A 20,852-nucleotide genomic window follows, 5' to 3' on the forward strand; every position below is an offset into this window, starting at 1 on the left:
GCATGAGCGCTACGTTAGGTTGTATTTATATTACCTTGATGTATGGTAATTTTCAAGCAAGGTATAATTTCTGGATTGAGTTTTAAAGTTCCAGTTTTTGACGGATTTGAACGCCATTTAGACAAATTGTGATATATTTGCAGAGAGTATTGTATTAAGGAAAAAATCTGAGCTTTGTAACGTTCGTTACAAGGCTGAGATTTTTTTCCTTTTTTACTTCTTAAAAATGCTTAAGATATTTTTAAAAAATTAGTAAAATAAAATGTAATTCCAATAAAGTCCTCAATGGCAAAATAGTAAAAAAAACACGAGTAGAAATCAAGCTAATATGTACCTTGAATAATTCAGATTCTTAAAATTAGTGAATTTCAGTTTCAACTTGACAATTCGTTTTTGTCAGTTTCGCATATTTTTTAAATTTTCTTTATAAACTGGTCTATAAACTATAAATGTATAGTGATTTTAGAGCAAGGCCTAATTTTTGGATTGATTTTTGAGGAATTAAATTGAATAATGCCAGTTTTATCGGATTTATCGGATTATGTTTTGTTGTGTCGGATTTGAACGCCATTTAGACAAATTGTTATATATTTGTAGGGATTATTTGTATTATAGTAGGAAAGTCTGAGGTTCTTCTTACAAACGTCGGATTTTATTTTTATTTACTTTTAAAAAAAAATAATGATACAAATACTTGACGTATAGTTAAAAAACATGCATAAAAGCCAAGAAATTTTGATTTTTAAAATTAGCGAATTTTATTTTCAAGTTTCACCAACCACTCAGATTTTTGTAACCAGTATGCATTTCACAAGTTTCCTTACGAACTTGTACCTATAAATGTTTCACACAATTTTGTACGTATCGATTTTCACAGATCTCAAGTACACAATGACTACAAATGTGTAAACCGATATGAGAATTGTGTATTACTGGTTGGTAATAAGTTTGGAATTGATTTTCAATAGACAACAAACTGTTATTTTTTCAATATCAAATTATTAATAAATTGACCAAACCCGGTAGAAAAAAATTGTTATATCAGTAAATTACGAAAGTAAAATTGGGTATGATTCTTGAGCACGTTGAAAATGACAATTTTATTTTGTCAGGTTTTAACGCCATTTAGGGAAAAATATATATATTTGAATTGCACAAAAACCCAGGTTTCTTCCCTTGTACATGGCTAATAGAAATTTGCATGCACACCTTTGAAACTCCGGTTTTCGGTTAATTTAATTTTGGAAAATTTTAGGGAACCGGTTTTAGATTCTGCACAAAATCGATTTTCGAAACAGGGGTTTTGCAGCAAATTTAAAACAGTTTACAAATAATGTAAGCAAAAATTTAGGACAAAAATTGAAATTACTAAAATTAATGTCCCTACCAGTTTCATTTGTCTCAGTGGCTGACAAAAGAGCTCGCCCGACGGGTAGAAATGGATGTATGTGTTTTCGGCCGAAGTCGTGCCATAGTGGCACAGGGGACAAAACATCCGATCCCAGTTGACTGGGATCTGACCGGCACAGGTTCAAATCTTTGCCCAGACATTATTTTTGCACTATAAATTTTTATTTACTTGCATTATTATATTACCAATTTACAATTACTATACAAATTAACCAATTTTTCTTTATAACTAGAGCATTTTAACCTTTGCTGTGCGTCCGTGCGTTCAATCAATTAACTTTTATTAATGATAACTTCGAAAAATGTTTACAAAATAACAAAAAAATTGGTATTAGCATGTGTCAGAGCTCGTTAAATTACTTGGTACGCAAATTTCAAATTATAATTTCGTTCCCAATATTGCTTAAATTACAAAATTACAATGCTGGTTACAAAGTTAGATTTAATTACAAGCTATTGAATAATTGAATTCCAACACAAATTTTAAAATAACACTAGAGATTATTAATGAACATCCAAAATTTTTGGCTTAAAAATTCATCTACAAACTTGTGCATCTGCACGGCTAGTAATTATTTTCCATTTTTGTTTCAAAATGCTACGATACGAACGTGCTAACTCGTAATGAATACACTCAACATAAAATTGTTACCGTAAAATCTAGCAAATAAATATTTATGATTTTTGTTATTGTGCATCTAAAGTGGGCACTGACGGAATCTGCCTCTTCTACCTCTTCCTCTGCCACGAGTAGCTGTTGTGTCTACCATATAATTTCCTATCTCAAGTTCCCTTTCAAATATGTCGTACGCCCAGTCGCAATCCCAGAGGGACAAGTCTCCTCCATGATCAACCTGGTCGCCATTCTCCATTACAACAGTTGTAGCTCGCGCTATGCAGTCTTCTTGATCGCTATCTTCATCACCACTATCTTCATCTTCTTCTGTTATTATAATTGGAGAAGTATGTGTTTCTTCTAGTATTCCATCCTCCTCCCAATACTTATTTTCTAACCTTAAAGTGACAAAAAATACAAATTTAACACATTATAATATATAGGCGATAACTACATGTCAAAATTCAAGTCCGTTCTAAAATTATCGTGGATACGGACGGACGGACAGACAGGACATTTCCATAAAGGGATTTCGCTTCTAATGTACATCTGAAACCAACCTCTTAGTATGTTTAAAGTGATTTTTAGCTAGGGTTTTGTCATAATTCTTTAATTCTTCTTGCATTATCAACTTGATGTCATCTAAGTTTTTGTTGTGATTCCTTCGTTTGGTATTGTGTTTTGTGTCTTTCCAGCACCTCTCTGTAATACGTCACCAAATTTAAATATGGATACTAACAATGCGATGGTGTGAGGTGGTTATCGCAGATATCCACCGGACTAATTGTAAATTGTTCACGCTTAAAAATAAGAGGACCCGTATTTTTGCGTTTTCCTGAATGGGCATGTTTACACCCGTGGGGGAATTTTAAGAAAAACTTAGGCGAAAATTCGGATTTTTGAAAACGCTGTAACTTTCGAATTTTAACCCGATTTAAAAAAATAAACCCAATTTTTGTTAAGAATTACATCCCTTAAAATATAAAATTCATTTTTAAAAGTTTAAAAAAATTGATATTTTCATGCTATTTCTGAATTTCTAGACACCAAAAAACCGATTTTTTGAAAATTAAAAGTTTTTTGAAAATGATTTTTATTGGCTGAATTTTTTTTTTGAAAATTCCGCCACGGGCGTGGACATGCCCATAAACGCAAAAATACGGGTCCACTTATTTTTGAGCGTGAACAATTTAAAATTAGTCCGGTGGATATCGGCGATAACCACCTCACACTTCCTCATTGTAAGATATGTCAAAATTATATATATTACAGGTCATGCAAAAGATATCTTAATGATTGGATTAAGATCACAGTTGTAAGGTGGCAACCTTAAAACCCTGTGACCCCGCTGTTTCGTCAATTTGTCGATTGTATATAATTCATCCCGCATTTCCGGCAACCGAGCTACTTTTCCAGCATATCTTCCAGCTCAAATTTTCTTATTGCTTTCATATCAGAGGGCAATTTAATATTTAGACCAGGCATTGTTGTATATTTCTGCAAGAAATTGTAAAGAACTTCTTTCCTTTCTGATTTCCTTGGTAAAATTTTGGTGGAATGATATGAAGCATTGTCCGTTATTATGATCCATTTTTCATTTGTCCTGTCGAGATAATCCAACAACTTTATATACCACGATTGAAACGTTTGGGCATTTACATTGTCATGATAATCGCTTGCAGTCTGGGATTTTGACACTTTGTATAAGAGAACAAGTTCGGGGATTATACCATCTTCGGTGAGGGCTGACAGAACAATCAGACGAGGACCTATAGATAGTAATTTTGTACTTAAATTATTGGTTTATGGTAAGGTGACGGCTGCCAGCACGATGTTCAAAACATTGTTATGAATACTCCTAATATTACCAGTTGCCATCGATGTTGTTCCATATGTAAATGGAGCCATTTCTTTGATGGATTTACACGTCTTTGGAAACCAACCTCGCGCCACATGCATATTCCCATCAACCCACCTGTAACAACCATTAGGTTTAGATGTGTTCACAAATTACGGAACCTAAACATTCCGAAAAGGTAGACTTACGTCTCATCAATATAAACTATTTTGAATGGCTTCTCGGCAGCTTCGTTTCGGCGAAGTTCTCTAAGGTATTTTCCTCTCCATATTACAATGTCTTCTCTTTGACTTATTCCTGCTCTTTTATCTATAACCCCGTTAGTAAATCCCATTAAATGTAGTACTCTATGGAAAGTATTTTTTGAGCAATGAAATATGTCAGGTCTTGAGTGGTTATCTGGATTGGATCGATGACGAAGCATCTCATCGTCGTAATATTCCTTTTTGTAATGCATAAACTTTTTGTACAAGTCGGCAGCAGTTATGGCGGCACCGTTTTTATATGATTTAACAATCTCACTTCTAATCCAATTACGATCAAATTCATCAATTTTTGTTTGTACTGGACAGGGCCTCTTTCCATTGCGCTGTGGTGTCGAAATTGTGTTTCCCCTCCATCTTTTGTTTGCTCGGGTTAGTTGGGCTTCTGTTACTCCTGCAAGTCGAGCCGCCACTTCCCTGGGAGTACCTTCTAGAATAGATGGGTTCGTTTTTCCTTGCCGCAAAGAAACCCAAACATTGAGTATTGCCTTCTGTGCGGTCGACTGTAAAGACTTTCCAATAAGATCGAATTCATATATGATTTCGGAATCAGGAGAGCACTTATTTGTTTCCCCTGGTGTTTCGTCAGTGTCGGCAAACGATGATATTTGAAATGGGTGAATGCTATCGGTGCATCTACTGTATGTCTGCAAAATATCTTGTTCGTGAAAAGGTATAACGGTTCTAGTTGCAAATATGTTGTCAACACAATCCTCTGGATACCCCTCGTACATCTTTTGAATTATTTTTCCATGGGTGGGCCCACATCCTTGCCCGTAAACAAACAAATCAATCGCATGTTCCTTTATTAAGGCCAAGAGATCTGGAGTTAGTTGCATTGGCACGAATTCTGTGTCGACACCTAAAGTTCTCTTACTCAATGCAAATCTCTTCATCTTCCGACGATCCTTAAATTTAAAGTATAGGAGCAGTATAGCAGTAGGGTGATAATTTTCATAAGGAATTGCGTTGCTATAGCCTGCTACTGAGCTGTATATATGTTCCACAAATGGTTCGGTTATTTCTTGATTCACATTCTCCGTGTCTGCGGTTCCAATAACTATATACCACTCTAGTGCTTCATCGGGTAAAACTCGACGAGTTGGTACAACCTTGCTTAAATCGCTGGAAAAAACTAAGGCTGGTTGTATTATGAAATCCGTTTTATAAGTTCCTATGTCAACAATCAAAGTCATGTAACCATCCATCTTGTCCAAGTTGCTTTTTTTTGCTTTTTTACCGCATCGGTGTACTATTTCTATAAACTGTTTTTTTGAAAGGGTGTTCAACCATCGCTTCGTTGGAAGGATTTCGTTAATTATGGTGTAGCATTTACGTTGGTCTTGACTAGTTGGAACTTTACGAGCATCATCCTCCACTTGCATACTAGTATTATCATCAACAGCATCGTCCGGTGATGTATCCATGGCGGTACCTGACTCCTCCTCCTCTTCTGCATTTTGAGAAGTTGATGGGATTATTTGTGGCCTTGTGTTTATATCTTTGGGGAGGAGAATCGGAGGTAGTTGAATTGATGTTGAAGAACTTGTAAAGGAGTCAAATGGTTTCATGTGAAAAAGTTTATTTAAGCAAGGGGAGAAAGTCACAGATAAATTTGTGAAAATATTTATCTCCAAATTTTCAAAGTCTTGAGAAATAGTTAAAGCAATTTTGTGCGAGCCAAAGGATTGTAGAGCGTTGTTTATGGTCTTCACTGTTGAGGGATACGACATGTATTGAGGTGGTGGGATATGGATACGCTGTATAGCTTTCTGAGTAAGCGTAATAATAAATTCCTGATCCGGATCAAGCCCATTGAATATTTCGTCGTCAGCTGAAGTACTCCCAGTATATTCTCCACTTGCATGAAACTGGGTTTGGTTAATACCCAAAACTTGACTTAATTCTTCCGAGAAAGTTATTATATATTTATCGAATTGATCCAAAAACGTTATTATTGAAGTTGGTTGATTTTTGGAACTTGAGATTGTAATATTCATAAAAAATGGCGATTTAATAAAACGGCGGTTTATACTTTGAATTAAACCGAGGAGAGAAATTGCGTCTCCTTTCATAAATGTTTTAGATGAACTAGTCAAGGAAACAATGGTAAGATTTTTGCTGCATTTATTCCATTCGTCTTTGAGAGTAAAGGGGTGTGCCGATGTGGAATTTTTGTCAAGAATTGTCAATGTGGAGCCAATTAATACCGGATCCAAACCAAATTGGAGATTGAAGTCTTCAGTGAATTGTAAATACAAACTTGAGTTGGACTTATGGATTGCAAATTTAGTTCCGTCACATGACAGAAGCACTTTTACTGCACCATCAGTCTGATTTGAGAGACATTCAATTGACTTCTCCAGAGTTGAATTTACTGTAGTGACAATTTTCTTTGTAGTCCATTTATGAAAAAATAACGTGCATAATTCATTATGTGGTGGTCGACCTACATCAATTTGGGACATTTCTGACGGGTAATTCCCACTACCAGGGAAGATACAACGTGTGTACCCTAAAGTTTTGCACAAGTTCTGCGATAAAGAGAAAGTATATTCCTTGGTAGGGTCAATAAATGAAATCCAAGTTCTGTTGTTCTCCCATGAATGGATGGAGAACTTTATGCCACCGAAGTTTTTTTCGTTCGCGGCAGAAATAAAAGATGCAATGTTGTATTCCCCCGAAGTGAATGAAGTCGTTTTCCGATAAACTAGGTTTGCAATGGTATTGAGAACATGAAATATCAACATGATTATTGGTGGTCTTAACTTTGTTAAATAAAATTGTGCCATCAGTAGGACATCCTTCTTCACCATGATGATGAAAAGAGGCCGACATTATGCGGGATTGGATGAGTATGATCAATACGAGTTTATCTGTACACACAACAATGTTTTAAAATAATGATAATAATTGTCATAATAATTTATGACAATTTTTTTATTTAAAACACGAGCAACTTATGTAGCATTATTTCCATCCTGATAGTGGGTAAAATCAGTTATGCCTTATTAAGAGCGTAGCTTAACTCTCTGACGTTGGAAATATTAATCAACAAAACTTGAAACACAATTAAATATCAAAGTTCTTGCCAAATTTACGGTCAGAAGTTAAAAGTGCAGTAATGAGCAAAAAAATAATTAAAGGCTTGCAAAACTGAGGATGAGTTGCAATTGCAGATCACATCGCTTACTACGCAGTAGAAATGAAACGAGTGCGATGCAAAACTTTCCATTCGCAGTTTTTGTGTCAAGGGGAGGTGCATAAAGTACATCACCGATTTTACGCCAACGCTTTGCTTCAAATGTGAAAATGTACATATTCAATATCCAGATATGTATGGCCCCACCCGACCCTAATGCCACATATTTACGAGGTTGTTGTGTCTGAATTTTAGTGTTGCAAGTATTAGCGAAACTGAGGATGAGGGCATGACTGCAAGTGCAGGTTAATACGCAGTACAAATAAAACCAGACGATGCGCGATGCAAACATGTCATGTTCAGTTTGTATGTCAACGGGAGGTGCATAAAGCACATGCTAGATTTTGTGGTAATTTTTTTTGTTGAATGTGACAATATTTATGCATAACCTTATTCCACACTACAAACGCGGTTTATATGTGTGAATTTTAATATTTTAATATTTGTCACTATTATCACGAAACAACCCACTAAATAGTGGCAGTGGAAGCTGTTGGGACATTAACAATGTAAGATAGGAGAGCGAGGGGTTTATATCCTGGACATATGAAATGGACAATAATTAACTGAAATGGACAACAATTGAGTGGCACATTTTCCCTCTGTTCCACGATTCTGCGGCCGATGCCACCCACACCAAAAATAACTAATCCGAATATATATACATCTAAACAGCATACCAGAATACACATTTGTACCAATTTTTTGTAATTTTGTAAACATTTTTCGAAGTTATCATTAATAAAAGTTAATTGATTGAACGCACGGACGCACAGCAAAGGTTAAAATGCTCTAGTTATAAAGAAAAATTGGTTAATTTGTATAGTAATTGTAAATTGGTAATATAATAATGCAAGTAAATAAAAATTCATAGTGCAAAAATAATGTCTGGGCAGAGATTTGAACCTGTGCCGCTCAGATCCCATTCAACTGGGATCGGATGTTTTGTCCCCTGTGCCACTATAGCACGACTTCGGCCGAAAACACATACATCCATTTCTACCCGTCGGGCGAGCTCTTTTGTCAGCCACTGAGACAAATGAAACTGGTAGGGACATTAAAATTATTAATTATTCAAGGTATAACCTTTGGAATGAGGTACTTTAGGACAGTCAATTCTTACCTAAACAATAAGAAATATTCAATGTTAGCTCCGAAACAGTGTGTTTAATTAAAAAACCGAAAACAGTTTTTTTTAAATTAGCAAAACAGGTTTTCGTTGAAACTTGTTAGAAATAAGTAATTGTATTCCATGGACGTAATTTACTCGGATTTTTGTAGGCCGTGGAAATTTTATGAAATTTTATTACAAACTTTTGCATGTAGAACGAGATTATCGTGATCTGTGTAAGTTAACAATACACTTTTGACGCTTGCATTTCCTTAGTTTTTACAAATTACGATCTACGTATTTTTTAATCTCGTAAAATTTGCAAAGTTTACAAAAGTATTTTACCTTGCCGACAATAGTTATTCTTTCCAAATGTACAAACTCATAAAATGTATTGAGTGCACATTTAGTGACGAGTTTATGACAAAGTTATTTGACTTTTGTTAAATTTGGGTTTAACATCTATATATAAGTATAACGTATCAGATAACATTGCTCGGAGGGGAAAGGTTAATGAAATCAATGGTTTTAAATTCGATAAAAATGTGTGGATTTTTCATTTCAAGGAATATTACTATAATGTCGTAATGGGGCTTTCGTAAGTTCGTAATCACGTAAAGGTACGAAATTTCCAAACTGTTTCCGAACATCTTGACGGTAATTTTTGATTACGAACTTACAAAAGCTTACGAAGATAAAAGGTATACGTTTAGGTTCATAAGATGATCTTCGTAAACTTACGTGGTTACAGATTTACGAAGGTTGACGTGAAATTCCTCATTAGTTTACGTACGTATTTGATTTTAATTTCGGGTTGAATTCGAGCAATTACTAAAAAAATTACTATCACTATTACTAGCAATTACTATCTGCCCACGGTAAGTTGAACCCGGAGATATGGGAGACTAAACTCAGTTAAACGTTAATAAGCATGGGTAGGGATTTAGTCTTCCATATCTCCGGGTTCAACTTGCCGTGTATAGACTATAATTAGAAAATCGAGAAATATCAATTTTGTCGGGGTTTGCACACCGTTTTCATGAAATTGGATATACTAATATAATTGTTACAAAGCTCAGGTAGTTTTCAAATAACGTACTTAGGTTGGTGTTAGAATTGTCTTGGTAGCAAAATCGTCACCGCACATGTAGTCACTACCATGACACTTTACCATGCTCTGGTAAAGATTTTTCATAGAAAGTAACATAATTGCCACCGAACTAAAATTGGATACCCTCCGGTGAGAAACTGATTAAAATCTGGTAAAACTGAGAATCTCACGGAAATTATTGTTATCTACCTTTCGGTGACAAGTCGTTACCAACGTGCCAGGACTTTATAGTTATAGCACGTGGTAACGATTTTGTTACCAACTAATTGTTATTATAATATCTGGATGATTTATTAATAATTAAATTGAAAAATGAAAATTTTGTCGGATTTGTACGCCATTTTGATGAATTTTAAAATATTTACAGTATCAAAACTTATGTTCAGGTCGGTTTACATTTAAAAATATGGACCATCAACATCATGTAAAACGACTAAAACTTGTATAGCAGCAAGCTAAGTTTTGTAACTCAGAAAGTTACAAAAAAGCGATACATCAAGACCACACGATAAGAAATGTAGCTCTGTTAGATATATTTTGTCGTATGCATCAAGACTACCCATACCTGTTCACTTTCATTCATGTGACTAATTATGATTGGGAATGATGGTGAATGAAAATGAATTTCCTGTGATTTGAATGAAAATGAATGAAAGATTCAGTCATTTCAAATGAATGAGTGTGAATGAAAGGATTTTTCACTCCCTTCATTCTTCACCCTATGCTTAATACATGGGGTGAAGTAAGAAATGAAGTCAGATGAAGTGAAATGAAATGAGTTTGAAAGAAAATCACTGAATGTGAATGAAAATCTTCAGCAAAAAATCGTGATGACTGAACTTTGAATGAAAAAAGTTTTTTTGAACAGGTATGAGACTACCACAAAGATATAACAATATTATTTTGAAGTCCTTGAATTTTTTGTGAAACATGACATGAAATATTTATAAGCCGTTTTACTATACGCACTTGTATAGCTAATTCATGTCAGGCTTCGTAATTCCGTAACCACTTAAATTTTCGAAACTTACGAACTTTTGACGAAACTTAGGTATTTTTTGCTTACCAAACTAAAAAACCTTACGAAGGTGATAGGCATGTTTTTGATATTCGTAACGTTACGGACTTCGAAGGCTGACGTGAATTGCCTCATTGTAAAGTTTACACGGTTACAGATTTTCGAAAGGTTCACGTGAAATCGAAGTACCGTTTTTTTTACTTTTCAGCCGTTTTTCATCTGCACGATTTTTTTAATTTTTGGTAGTTCAGATTTCCATATATTTTTTAAATCCAATTTTCTTATCTTAAACAACTTGCATTAATTTTAAGATTGACAAAAAAATGAATTGAAAACGATGTATCCTTTTCGGACACGATTTCCACCATATTCGTGTTTTCAAATGATTTTGCTGGCACTGGTAATAACGGGCATTTCATTTCCGAAATGTTTTTGTAACGAAAAATTTACCACTCAGCAACAAACTATAACCAATCCGGTAGAAAGTCATTATCAAATCAGTATAGCATTTGATTCTTCCAAGTTTTTAACAGTGTATTTGTTATTTTCACCACTTTGTCTACTTATGAAATCGAAAAAAATTTCTTCATATTTGGGAATTTGTTCAGTATGGAAGTTATGAAATTTATGAAGTTTTATGAAATTTTATTTATGAAATGCTGTTTCACATCCCTGAGCTAAGCTAAGGGATGTGAAACAGCATTTCAAAAAAATTCGAGAAAATTGAAAAAATTCTCGACGTCCTAAGTTAATAGACTTAATCTGTGTAAAGAATTTTCAATCGTTTTAACAAATTTTGCCTTCTCGGTGGAAAAATTATTACTAAACTACTAAAATTTATCGTATGAAAATTGCAATCTTCTCAGTAATTTGCATCTCATCTAAACAAGATTTTAGGTTTCTAAAAATGCACAAATACGATTCCCGGCGTCAAAGTTATAAAATAAATTTGTTAATACTCAAAATGTTACTACATTGCATTTTTAGCTTCGTTAAATACAGGTAATTTGAAATTGGTTCAAAATTTGTGACAGATTGACAAATTTATGGATAGGTTCAAATTATGTAAAAGGGAATTTTGAGGGACTTCTTCCGTTTACTCGTTAACTTTGATAATATCACTGTAAATAAAGTTGAGTAAAATTGCCACCAAAGCAACTATTGAGTAAAATTTACCCTGACAAAGGTAAAATTTACTCAAGGTTGAGCAAAAATCTTTCAACCTTGAGTAAATTTTACCTTTCTCAGGGTAAATTTTACTCAATAGTTGCTTTGGTGGCAATTTTACTCAAAATTGAGTAAATTTTAATCAAATTTATTTAGAGTGTATAATTTCTGCACGATTTTTCAGCAATTAATAAAATGTAGTATTAATAAGTGTAGGTTTAGTTGAAAATTGTGTAAAGGCCACCCACCAATTTACACCGATCTTGGTAAAGTAATCTGCGTACAGAATTTTCGCCGACCATAGTTTCACCAAATTTTATATTTAATTCAATTTCTAGCAGAATAAATAATTTCGCAGAGGGAACAATTAATGAAGGTAATAATTTCAATTATCCACGTAATTTTGAATCCATTCGTATTTTGGGAAGCACGAGTGACATGATAGGTTGTATATTTCCTTTCATTTTCGAGCCAGACATAATTTTTGGATTGGGTTTTGAGGAATTAAATAAATTGAAAATTTAGTAATGTCTGTTTTGTTAGATTTGAACGCCATTTAGAGAAATTTTGATATATTTTACGAGATTTGTAATAAAGGAAAAAATCCGAGCTTTCGTAACGATTCGTTACATATCACGGATTTATTTCTATTTTTAAGAAAATGCTTATATCAATACACTTAGTGGTCTCAACGGTTCTCGGTTCTCATAGAACCGAACCGGAACCGATGGCTCGGTTCGGTTCCGGTTTATACGGAGAACCGAACCGAACCGAAACTTTTATTACCGGTTCGGTTCCGGTTCCAAGTCTTTGAGAACCGAACCGAACTGGCCGGTTCAGGTTGAACCGAACTTCATACATAAATACATTAGCGAAGTTAATCATATTTTCGAAAAAGTTTTACGAATTTCCCGAAATACACATAGTTTCCAAAATGAAATTTTGACGTGGCCGCACCTCCAAGGTTCCCAAAATGAAACTTTGACATGGCCACACCCCCAAAGTTCCCGAAATGAAACTTTGTCTTGGTCACACCCCCAATGTTTCCAAAACCAAATTTTGACTTGATGACACGCCCAAAGTTCCCAAAATGAAACTTCTATTTGGTTACATCCCCAATGTTTCCAAAACCAAATTTTGACTTGATGACACCTCCAAAGTTTCCAAAATGAAATTTTCACCCCCAAAGTTTCCTAAACGAAATTTTTACCCCCAAAAGTTTCTAAAATGAAATCTTTACTTGGTCACACCCCAAAGTTTCCAAAATGAAATGTTGACTTGGTTACACCCCAAACTTGGAATTGTTTTCTAACTTCAATAATACATACATAAGTGGTTTTGCTGTTGACATGTATTAGAATTTGCTTTGAATAAATACAGATAAGTTATTGGCTTGTATGTGAAATTTCATCAGAAACACGTCAATTAGCATTGTTTGTTTATTGCATATTAATAACACTACCGGTTTGACCCGAACCGCCGGTTTGGTCACGGTTTGGTCCGGTTCCGGTTCGGTTCCAACTAAAAAAAGTTCGGTAATGTTTCGGTTCTTCAATTCTCGTTCTCGGTTCTAAGTTTAGAACCGGTTTACCGGTTCTTCCAACAACCGAACCGAACCGCACCGTTGAGACCACTAATTACACTGTAAATAAAGTTGAGTAAAATTGCCACCAAAGCAACTATTGAGTAAAATTTACCCTGAGAAAGGTAAAATTTACTCAAGGTTGAGCAAAAATCTTTCAACCTGGAGTAAATTTTACTCAATAGTTGCTTTGGTGGCAATTTTACTCAAAATTGAGTAAATTTTAATCAAATTTATTTAGAGTGTACTGAAGATATACAGGGTACACTCAAAATAAGGTAGTAATGAATCATTACCGTGCGGAATGACTATGTGTCTCTACCACGTCGGTTACGATTTGTCGTAGAAATGGTAATAATAAGTTCAGGGAAATTCAAATTCATTACCAAATATTAAGGAAGTGAATACCATTATGTATTAAATTTGAATTTCCCTAAACTTATTATTACCATTTCTATGACAAATCGTAACCGACGTGGTAGAGACACATAGTCATTCCGCATGGTAATGATTCCTTACTACCTTATTTTGAGTGTAGTTTAAATGCCACGCTGCAATGTCAAATTTTCAATGGGAAATGTCCATTAGTTACTGAAATTTTGTTACTGAAATTAAATATTTTAAGAATTTTGACATCAGTTTTGACAATAATTTATAAACATCTAAATCCCAAATCTTGTAAAGATTGGAAATTTAAGGATTTCCACTTAAAAAACTTTAGTAAATTTTATAGAATAAATCGAAATACATTGTATGATTACAAATACTTATGTTATGATGGAATATCTAATAAAATAAACGTGGGAAATTTTAGTCCTCAATTCTTAGAAATAGATTTCTAAATAGAAGGTAATGATTACGGGTTCGCATGTTCGCATCACAAAAAATTCGCATTGCAAAATAAATACTAGCCCTGGAAATGTACAAGTTGGCAAATCAATTTTTAAGCCAAAATTTTTTGCGAACTTGAGAACTTTATTTTTTTGCGAACGTTGCTAACGATGCGAACTCGTAATGTATACACTCATAGTATTTAAACAGGGTTTGTGCATGAAGACATCCATGTGTCAAATTTCATTATTTTGTTAACAGTGTTAAAAACTGCTCTCAATTTGGCTTTATAAAATTTAAATTTTCGGAGATTTTCACCTGTCTAATTTTGATTTAAAAAACCTTCGATATTTCACCTACTAATTTGAATTTTACTTGAATTGAGTTATATTCGCTTTACACAATTGTAATATTCTTGATTAAGTAAAAAGCGAGCTGTACGCCTGGGATACAATTAGCATTTTAACACTTTGTGTCACTCAATGTAGAATTTGTTCGCTAAATTTTCTTTAAGATTGCAAAATCACGTGGAAAATTAAATTTGCACAGGTTTCTCGTTGATTCCGATAATTTTAGGATATATGTATGAATCTTAAGTTTACCACAGATGAATTCCCCTTGGTTCTCTAAGCCTTTGACAAGTGGTATGGGTATGGGTTGCTAATCAGTGTTATCAACTAATTGTAAACATGACCAGTACTTCAGTACCAAATAACAATGGGGAGGTGTAAGGTGGTTACCTCCGATTTTACGGTGATTCCAAAAATTTTAGAATATATGTACACTCAAAATAAGGTAGTAATGAATCATTACCATGCGGAATGACTATGTGGCTCTACCTCGTCGGTTACGATTTATAGTAGAGATGGTAATAATAAGTTCAGGGAAATTCAAATTCATTACCAAATATTAAGGAAGTGAATACCATTATGTATTAAATTTGAATTTCCCTGAACTCATAATTAAAGGGTGGACAACTTAAACGTGGTACAGCAACTAGTCTCAAATTGTTGGGTTTAGAATGTCATAAAATCAAAATGGCTTGACGAATTTGAATGAAATTTTCCACGCTTATTAACAACTACCTAGTTAGTCTTGTGATAGCACCCAGTGCTCTATTTCGTTTGATTTGACAGTAGTTATATACGGTTTTTTAGCATGGTGATTTCTTCACCATACTACTTTTCGCATACCTAAAATTTAATAGTTCCCAACTATCATCCTCCGAGGATAACGCTTCATTTATTTCACGTAGTACCTCCCCACATAAGTTGGCGTTAATCAGGAAAAATATTGACCCTGTGAGAATAAATGTACAAAGTGGAGGAAATTTTTTGTCAAAACATTAAAAATGTTGCCTTTTCAAAGCTTTGACTCCCTAGGGAGGACTTTTGTTTTGTTGCTGATGCCGAACTCTCCAAAGGGATGCTTTCTAAGTAACTCATGCTAAATTAGCTAAATAACAATTCGTTTGGCCTTTCCAGGAACTTTCCGTGTCACGTAATCAGGGATTTTAATTTTTCGTCAATTTTCTGGAGAAATGCAAATTTTTTTCAAATTTGCTTTTCTGCATTTGACAGCTTAACTTATCAGAAAAATTACAAAAATAAGAAAGAGTAGAAATCCTTATGCATGCGGGAGAAATCCAACTTATTTCAACTACCTAAGATTTTCTACAAATATAAATTCCTCGCAATGTATAAACGATTTTGAGCTTTTTTTGTACCAGTCATTAACAATTTGTATGCCATGTCTAAAAAATGCAAAATGATAGAAATCTTAGCAGCGATACCAGAAATATGGCCAAATCGCCACTGTACAACTTTTAAGTTGCCCACCCTTTACCATTTCTACTACAAATCGTAACCGATGTAGTAGAGCCATATAGTCATTCCGCATGGTAAAGATTCATTACTACCTTATTTTGAGTGTATGTGTATTATGGATTCTCGACTAATAAAATTTAATTTAAGTCATATTTTACCTAAATATTTTGAAGATTTGTTTATTTAATTTTTTTCTCCGATTTTTTAGGAATGCCGTTTAAAGAATTAGTTTGAAGATTTGTGTCATCTAAATTTGTTTGAATTTTGTAGAAATAAATCGACATATAGGACGGATCACAAAATATGTTGAAGTTGAACGTCAAACAAATAAAAATTTGGTTATTTATCCCGTAAATATGAAAACTAGATTGATCGGTGTTCTTTAAGGTTTACGAAAGAAGGTGTGTAAAGTTGTAACCTATTTGGAAAATCTGTATTTCGTAAAAAGTTTCAAAAACTGCATATAATTCGACATTTGAGAATTTGAACTTGTCTTTGAGCTTAAAATTTCGATATTTCACCCAGTAAATAATTTCAATTTTGATTGCATTGTGTGAAGTTTTTTTAAACAATTGTAATATTCTTATGTAATTAAGGAGCGACCTAGGCATGTTGCTGAGAGTATGCCCGGTATAAAAGTACCATTATTTTATCTGTGTCATTCAAGGTAGAATTTAGTTGCCAAATTTTCCTAAAAATTATGATGTGGAACATAAGATTACTCTGAATTCATGTTAAGTCCGATAATTTTAAAATATACTTGTCGCAATTTTACAACAGATGAATTATATACATACAAATTTCGCAGATTTGTACAAGGTGAGATGGGTTGCAAATAAATGTTATTATTTAACGCAATACATAAGTCAAGTCAACCTTTATTAGAGTGTTAATGGACATCAGTTCACAAAACTGGTTTGAAAACCATGACACTTTAAGGCTAAAAAAATCTATAAAAGCTAATTAACTAACTATAATTAACTATAATTAATTAATAAGTTACGATAATTAGTTACCTACTTAAACTGGTGAGTATAATTTAATTTGTTACATAACCAGCGGCCTTTGTAAACTTGTACAGTTTACAAAAATTTTAAAATTGTCAGAGTTTCGTGTTCATATTCATAATAATGCAATATTTATTGCAAAATTTGTACCTAGATTGAATTTCATTTCGCATAATGCAATTCCTCAAGTTTTCCCGCCTATTTTAAAACCATGTAGCGAAATATTTGAAAAATAATCTGCGAAATAGAGGCGTAAATTTATGAGCAAAAATCTTATCATTTTCCAATAAAAATGTTTTACGAAATGTGACAAATTTTGCAAAACTTGACAACTTATTGGACTTGACAACATTTTGCGAAACTTGTAAGTAAAATTAATATTTTTGTATCACTTAAAATGCGTAGAATTTCTTTACTAAACTTGCCTCTAGAAGAATTAGCGTATTAAATCCGTGCAAAATAAAACTTGTACAGATTTCGCATTTGTTTCGATAATTATTAAAAGTCTTTGTATCTCATATTAAGACTAGTAGTTTTTAACTACGAGTTAAAATGTATTTTGAAGGATCCGATGTCGGAATAATTTTTATTTGTCATACTTTCACGTCGAGAAGTGTATTAAAGTGATTTTCAGATACTGATAAACCAGTGCAGATGCAACTTTCTTCGCTGCTCTGGCGTTATTCTTAGAATTTTGCGAATTTGACATAGTTTGCACTTCGCACATATACACAGGTCGCATACGCCATACATAATGTGGCTGGGAATAACCAAAAATTTAGTAATCAGCTCGGACAAAAGTCATTCGTCGTATTAATCACCGATTTGAAAATGTCGGACTTGTCCCTCACTCCACCAAATTATAAAGTGCACGAAGTAAACATCACACCACTTTTTCTGCTGCTATTTACTTCGCAAAATAATGCACTCTAAATAATGCGGTAACTGAATTGTCCCAGTGTAGGTAATGATTTGCATAGGAATTTTTTATGAAGATCAAATTTTTAACAACCGTGTACAATCAGTCTATCTCTGAAGAGGTATAAATGAGTCAATTACAGGACAATTTCGATCGGATTCTGGTAGGCAGCAAAATTTATGACGATTTTTAATACAACTTGGTAAATAAATATTGTGACCATACCATACCATTAGTACATATTATCAAGTTTAGTAGAATAAATTTACAAGAATTAAATATTTGCCAATAAAAAAAATAATTTGCTTTTTGCATATATTTTTTTAACAAATTATTACTTTTTACCAGTAATTGATAATTTGTTACCAAACTGATAACTCAAGGTGCAACAAAGTAAAAAAAAGCATGTACTGGAATAAAATGAATCTATAATTGATGTTCGTAGATTATCATTTCAGAAAAATATTACCGCGGCGGTGAAGTCGCTCAATGAATATGAAATCCTTCAAATATTATTTCTAAATGAGTTTACCGTGATTTACCAGTTAATAAAATTAATTTCAGCTTGAAACCAGAATCGGAACCGTTTCGGACAACTTTTCAATAAAATAATGGCCTTACAGCGAAGGCATCTCACATTTTGGCCCACATGGCCAACACCACTTACGAAAACTTGGTAAGAATTATAATGACGGATCAAACACGTTTTCAGAAATTTGATTTATAAATGTGCATAGGTTTTCTTCACGTAGATTGCGCAAGAGTCCTTTGTTATTTTGTAACTTTGAGGAATTTTGGAATATTTGTAGACTTGACCACTTTATAAATAAGCAAGGCACGTGGATTGGATGTTTTAAACTGATAAAACCGTCCCCAAAGCTTTTAGGAAAAAGGTGTTATGTATATATGATTATACATAAATACATAAGTGGTACACAGTTGAGAGGAGACAGAGGAGAGTATTTATTAGTAGACAGTTAAAGATGGAGTGAGTACAAGGGATTCATTACTAATTACATATACATATCTACGTAGGCATACATAGTCGGAAACACTCAAGTGTCAATGACATATAGCTTTATTACTTTTGTAAATTTCAACTTAGCAATTTTTGATTTATTTTACCGAAAAGCCAGATAAATTTCAATTCAAAAACAATTTTTAGTCTTAAAAATTTCCTCCTCCTGCGTCAATGCCACGCTAAAGACGAGGCGGCCACTCCTCGACGGAATTACGCACAGATTCCAAGGACATTTTGTGGCATTGCGGGGTCAGAAATTTTTTCCAAGCCTCGGCACTTCTACGGGGCTTAGAACACACCTTTGCCCCTAACTTTGACCATTTTTCATATTCCGGTGGTTCAAATCCATCAAAGATGATGACCAATTCTGATTGGAGATAAAGACAGGAATTTCTTTTTTTAGCTATGCTTGGGTCATTTTTTGCACTATAAATTCGTGCTGAGTCCTGGTAAGAGGTCCCATCGATTCCATTGAATTGGGTCTGACTTAGGGGATGTACCACGGACTCAAAAACATATTTTAAGAAATTTTATTCCCCCACCTCCCCCCAGTTTTCAGCAAAATGTAGAGAAATTACCCCAATTATCTCCCACCTGCCAAAATCATCAAAAAACCTGGAAAATGTGACTTTCTGACCGTTTGTCTATATCGGGGGATATCTTTGATCAATTTTGCGTAGATTAGGACAACTCGCTTGTTAAAAGATTTTTCCGATGTGAAAATCTCCTCATTCGTAAAAAGAATCCTGCTCCCTTTTTTGGAGCGTACCGCTTGAGGTGACTCCTGCATTTATTTAATCTGGCTTTCCTTTCGGGTGCGATCAGGATGTGGCAAGTACCACATTTCAAAGCCTTAAGCCTATGCTTCAATTTGAGCACTCATTGGATAATTTTCATCGACACTGTCAGCCGTGAGCCCGGTTTCCGTTGGAATTCCGTGAATTTCTTTGGATTCCAGGCTTGAGAGGCTAAACGATGGGTGTGGTCCTTGGAGGCTTTCAAAAAATTCTTCTTCGACTGTTCTTAGTCAGTCTGGTCCTCATGAACGTTTCTATAGTCCATCGGGCTAAATTAAAGTGCAACCTTGACTTTTTCAGCACATGTCAAATTCACTGTTTTTCTTCGATTTTTTTTTGTGAAAAACTATCGCCGCCCGCTTCTCTTCAATTTCCTATATATTTATCCAGATGTTCAAAAATTGCAAAGTCTATAGTGAATCATAATGTAAATCGCATGGCGAATCTAATGCACTTATCAGATTTTTATTTTGCAGCGTAGTTTTTTAGCAATCAGCTGTTGACACTTGAGTGTTCCCGACTATGTACATATACCTAACAAAGGACTTGATATTTTTCACTAATCAGAAATCGATACGTTAAAATTATTAGATATTTTGTCATATAAATAGATGTGTAATATTTTCAATTTATTGACACTCAATTTGTATCCAATTATTTTTTTGCAGATGCGTTACATACGCTGGATCTGGCTCATAATTTTTATGAGACAGATTCATGCAGGGATAGTGACTGGGTAAAATTTTGTGAATTTATTTTGCAAATTTTTGCCCAGTTTTATAAAAGTGAATCAAGTCAGGTTTATCCTTTTACAACTTACATTTAAAATATTGTAGTAATTGAAATAGAATAATTTGAACGTCAGTGTAAATTATTGGTAAATAATGATTAGTCAAAATAATTAAGAGATGGGAAGTTTAGCCAATGTTCTAGTCATTCGTAAATTTGTACAAAACACATCCATTAGTTTAGCAAAAGAATTTTACAAACTTTTACAAAATAAAAAGACGCCCGTGATCTGAGTAACTTTATAAAAATTTGTAAGCTAATTTTCCTCAGAAATATTTGCCAATTTTTGTAAAAGTTTGTAACTTTAGAGAATTGACGGATTTA

At 33.7% G+C, this 20,852-nt stretch overlaps 1 protein-coding gene across 5 annotated transcripts; it reads right to left on the bottom strand.

Moving 5' to 3' along the window:
• Positions 1-1,550: 1,550 nt before the first annotated feature.
• LOC110856211 lies at positions 1,551-6,909 on the bottom strand. 5 transcript variants are annotated; one of them, XR_004836259.1, is made up of 6 exons: positions 6,601-6,909; positions 4,073-6,524; positions 3,895-4,001; positions 3,297-3,795; positions 2,587-2,728; positions 1,554-2,424 (listed from the first exon to the last, which is right to left on the bottom strand). XR_004836259.1 is itself a non-coding variant. In XM_035856903.1 (4 exons), exons 1-4 carry the CDS (start codon positions 6,895-6,897, stop codon positions 2,420-2,422), a joined length of 2,976 nt encoding a protein of 991 aa, XP_035712796.1. In that variant the 5' UTR covers positions 6,898-6,909; the 3' UTR covers positions 1,551-2,419. The 5 variants fall into 5 exon arrangements, 2 of the variants coding, with proteins under 2 accessions (XP_035712796.1, XP_021960368.2); XR_002548554.2 differs by having other exon boundaries at positions 3,355-3,795; positions 4,073-6,909; XR_002548553.2 differs by having other exon boundaries at positions 4,073-6,909.
• Positions 6,910-20,852: the final 13,943 nt, after the last annotated feature.

Source organism: Folsomia candida, unplaced genomic scaffold (genome assembly GCF_002217175.1).
Source record: "Folsomia candida strain VU population unplaced genomic scaffold, ASM221717v1 Fcan01_Sc015, whole genome shotgun sequence".
NCBI classification, from domain to species: Eukaryota; Metazoa; Arthropoda; class Collembola; order Entomobryomorpha; family Isotomidae; genus Folsomia; species Folsomia candida.

What these genes read in the sequence shown, in the direction of transcription:
- LOC110856211 (XM_022104676.2), bottom strand. Translation starts at nt 6,897, where the DNA reads ATGTTGATATTTCATGTTCTCAATACCATTGCAAACCTAGTTTATCGG. An exon ending in AACAACATCGATGGCAACTG is followed by an intron (nt 3,796 to 3,894) that starts GTAATATTAGGA and finishes TACTATCTATAG; the next exon opens with GTCCTCGTCTGATTGTTCTG. An exon ending in GTCAGCCCTCACCGAAGATG is followed by an intron (nt 3,630 to 3,756) that starts GTATAATCCCCG and finishes TTATCTCGACAG; the next exon opens with GACAAATGAAAAATGGATCA.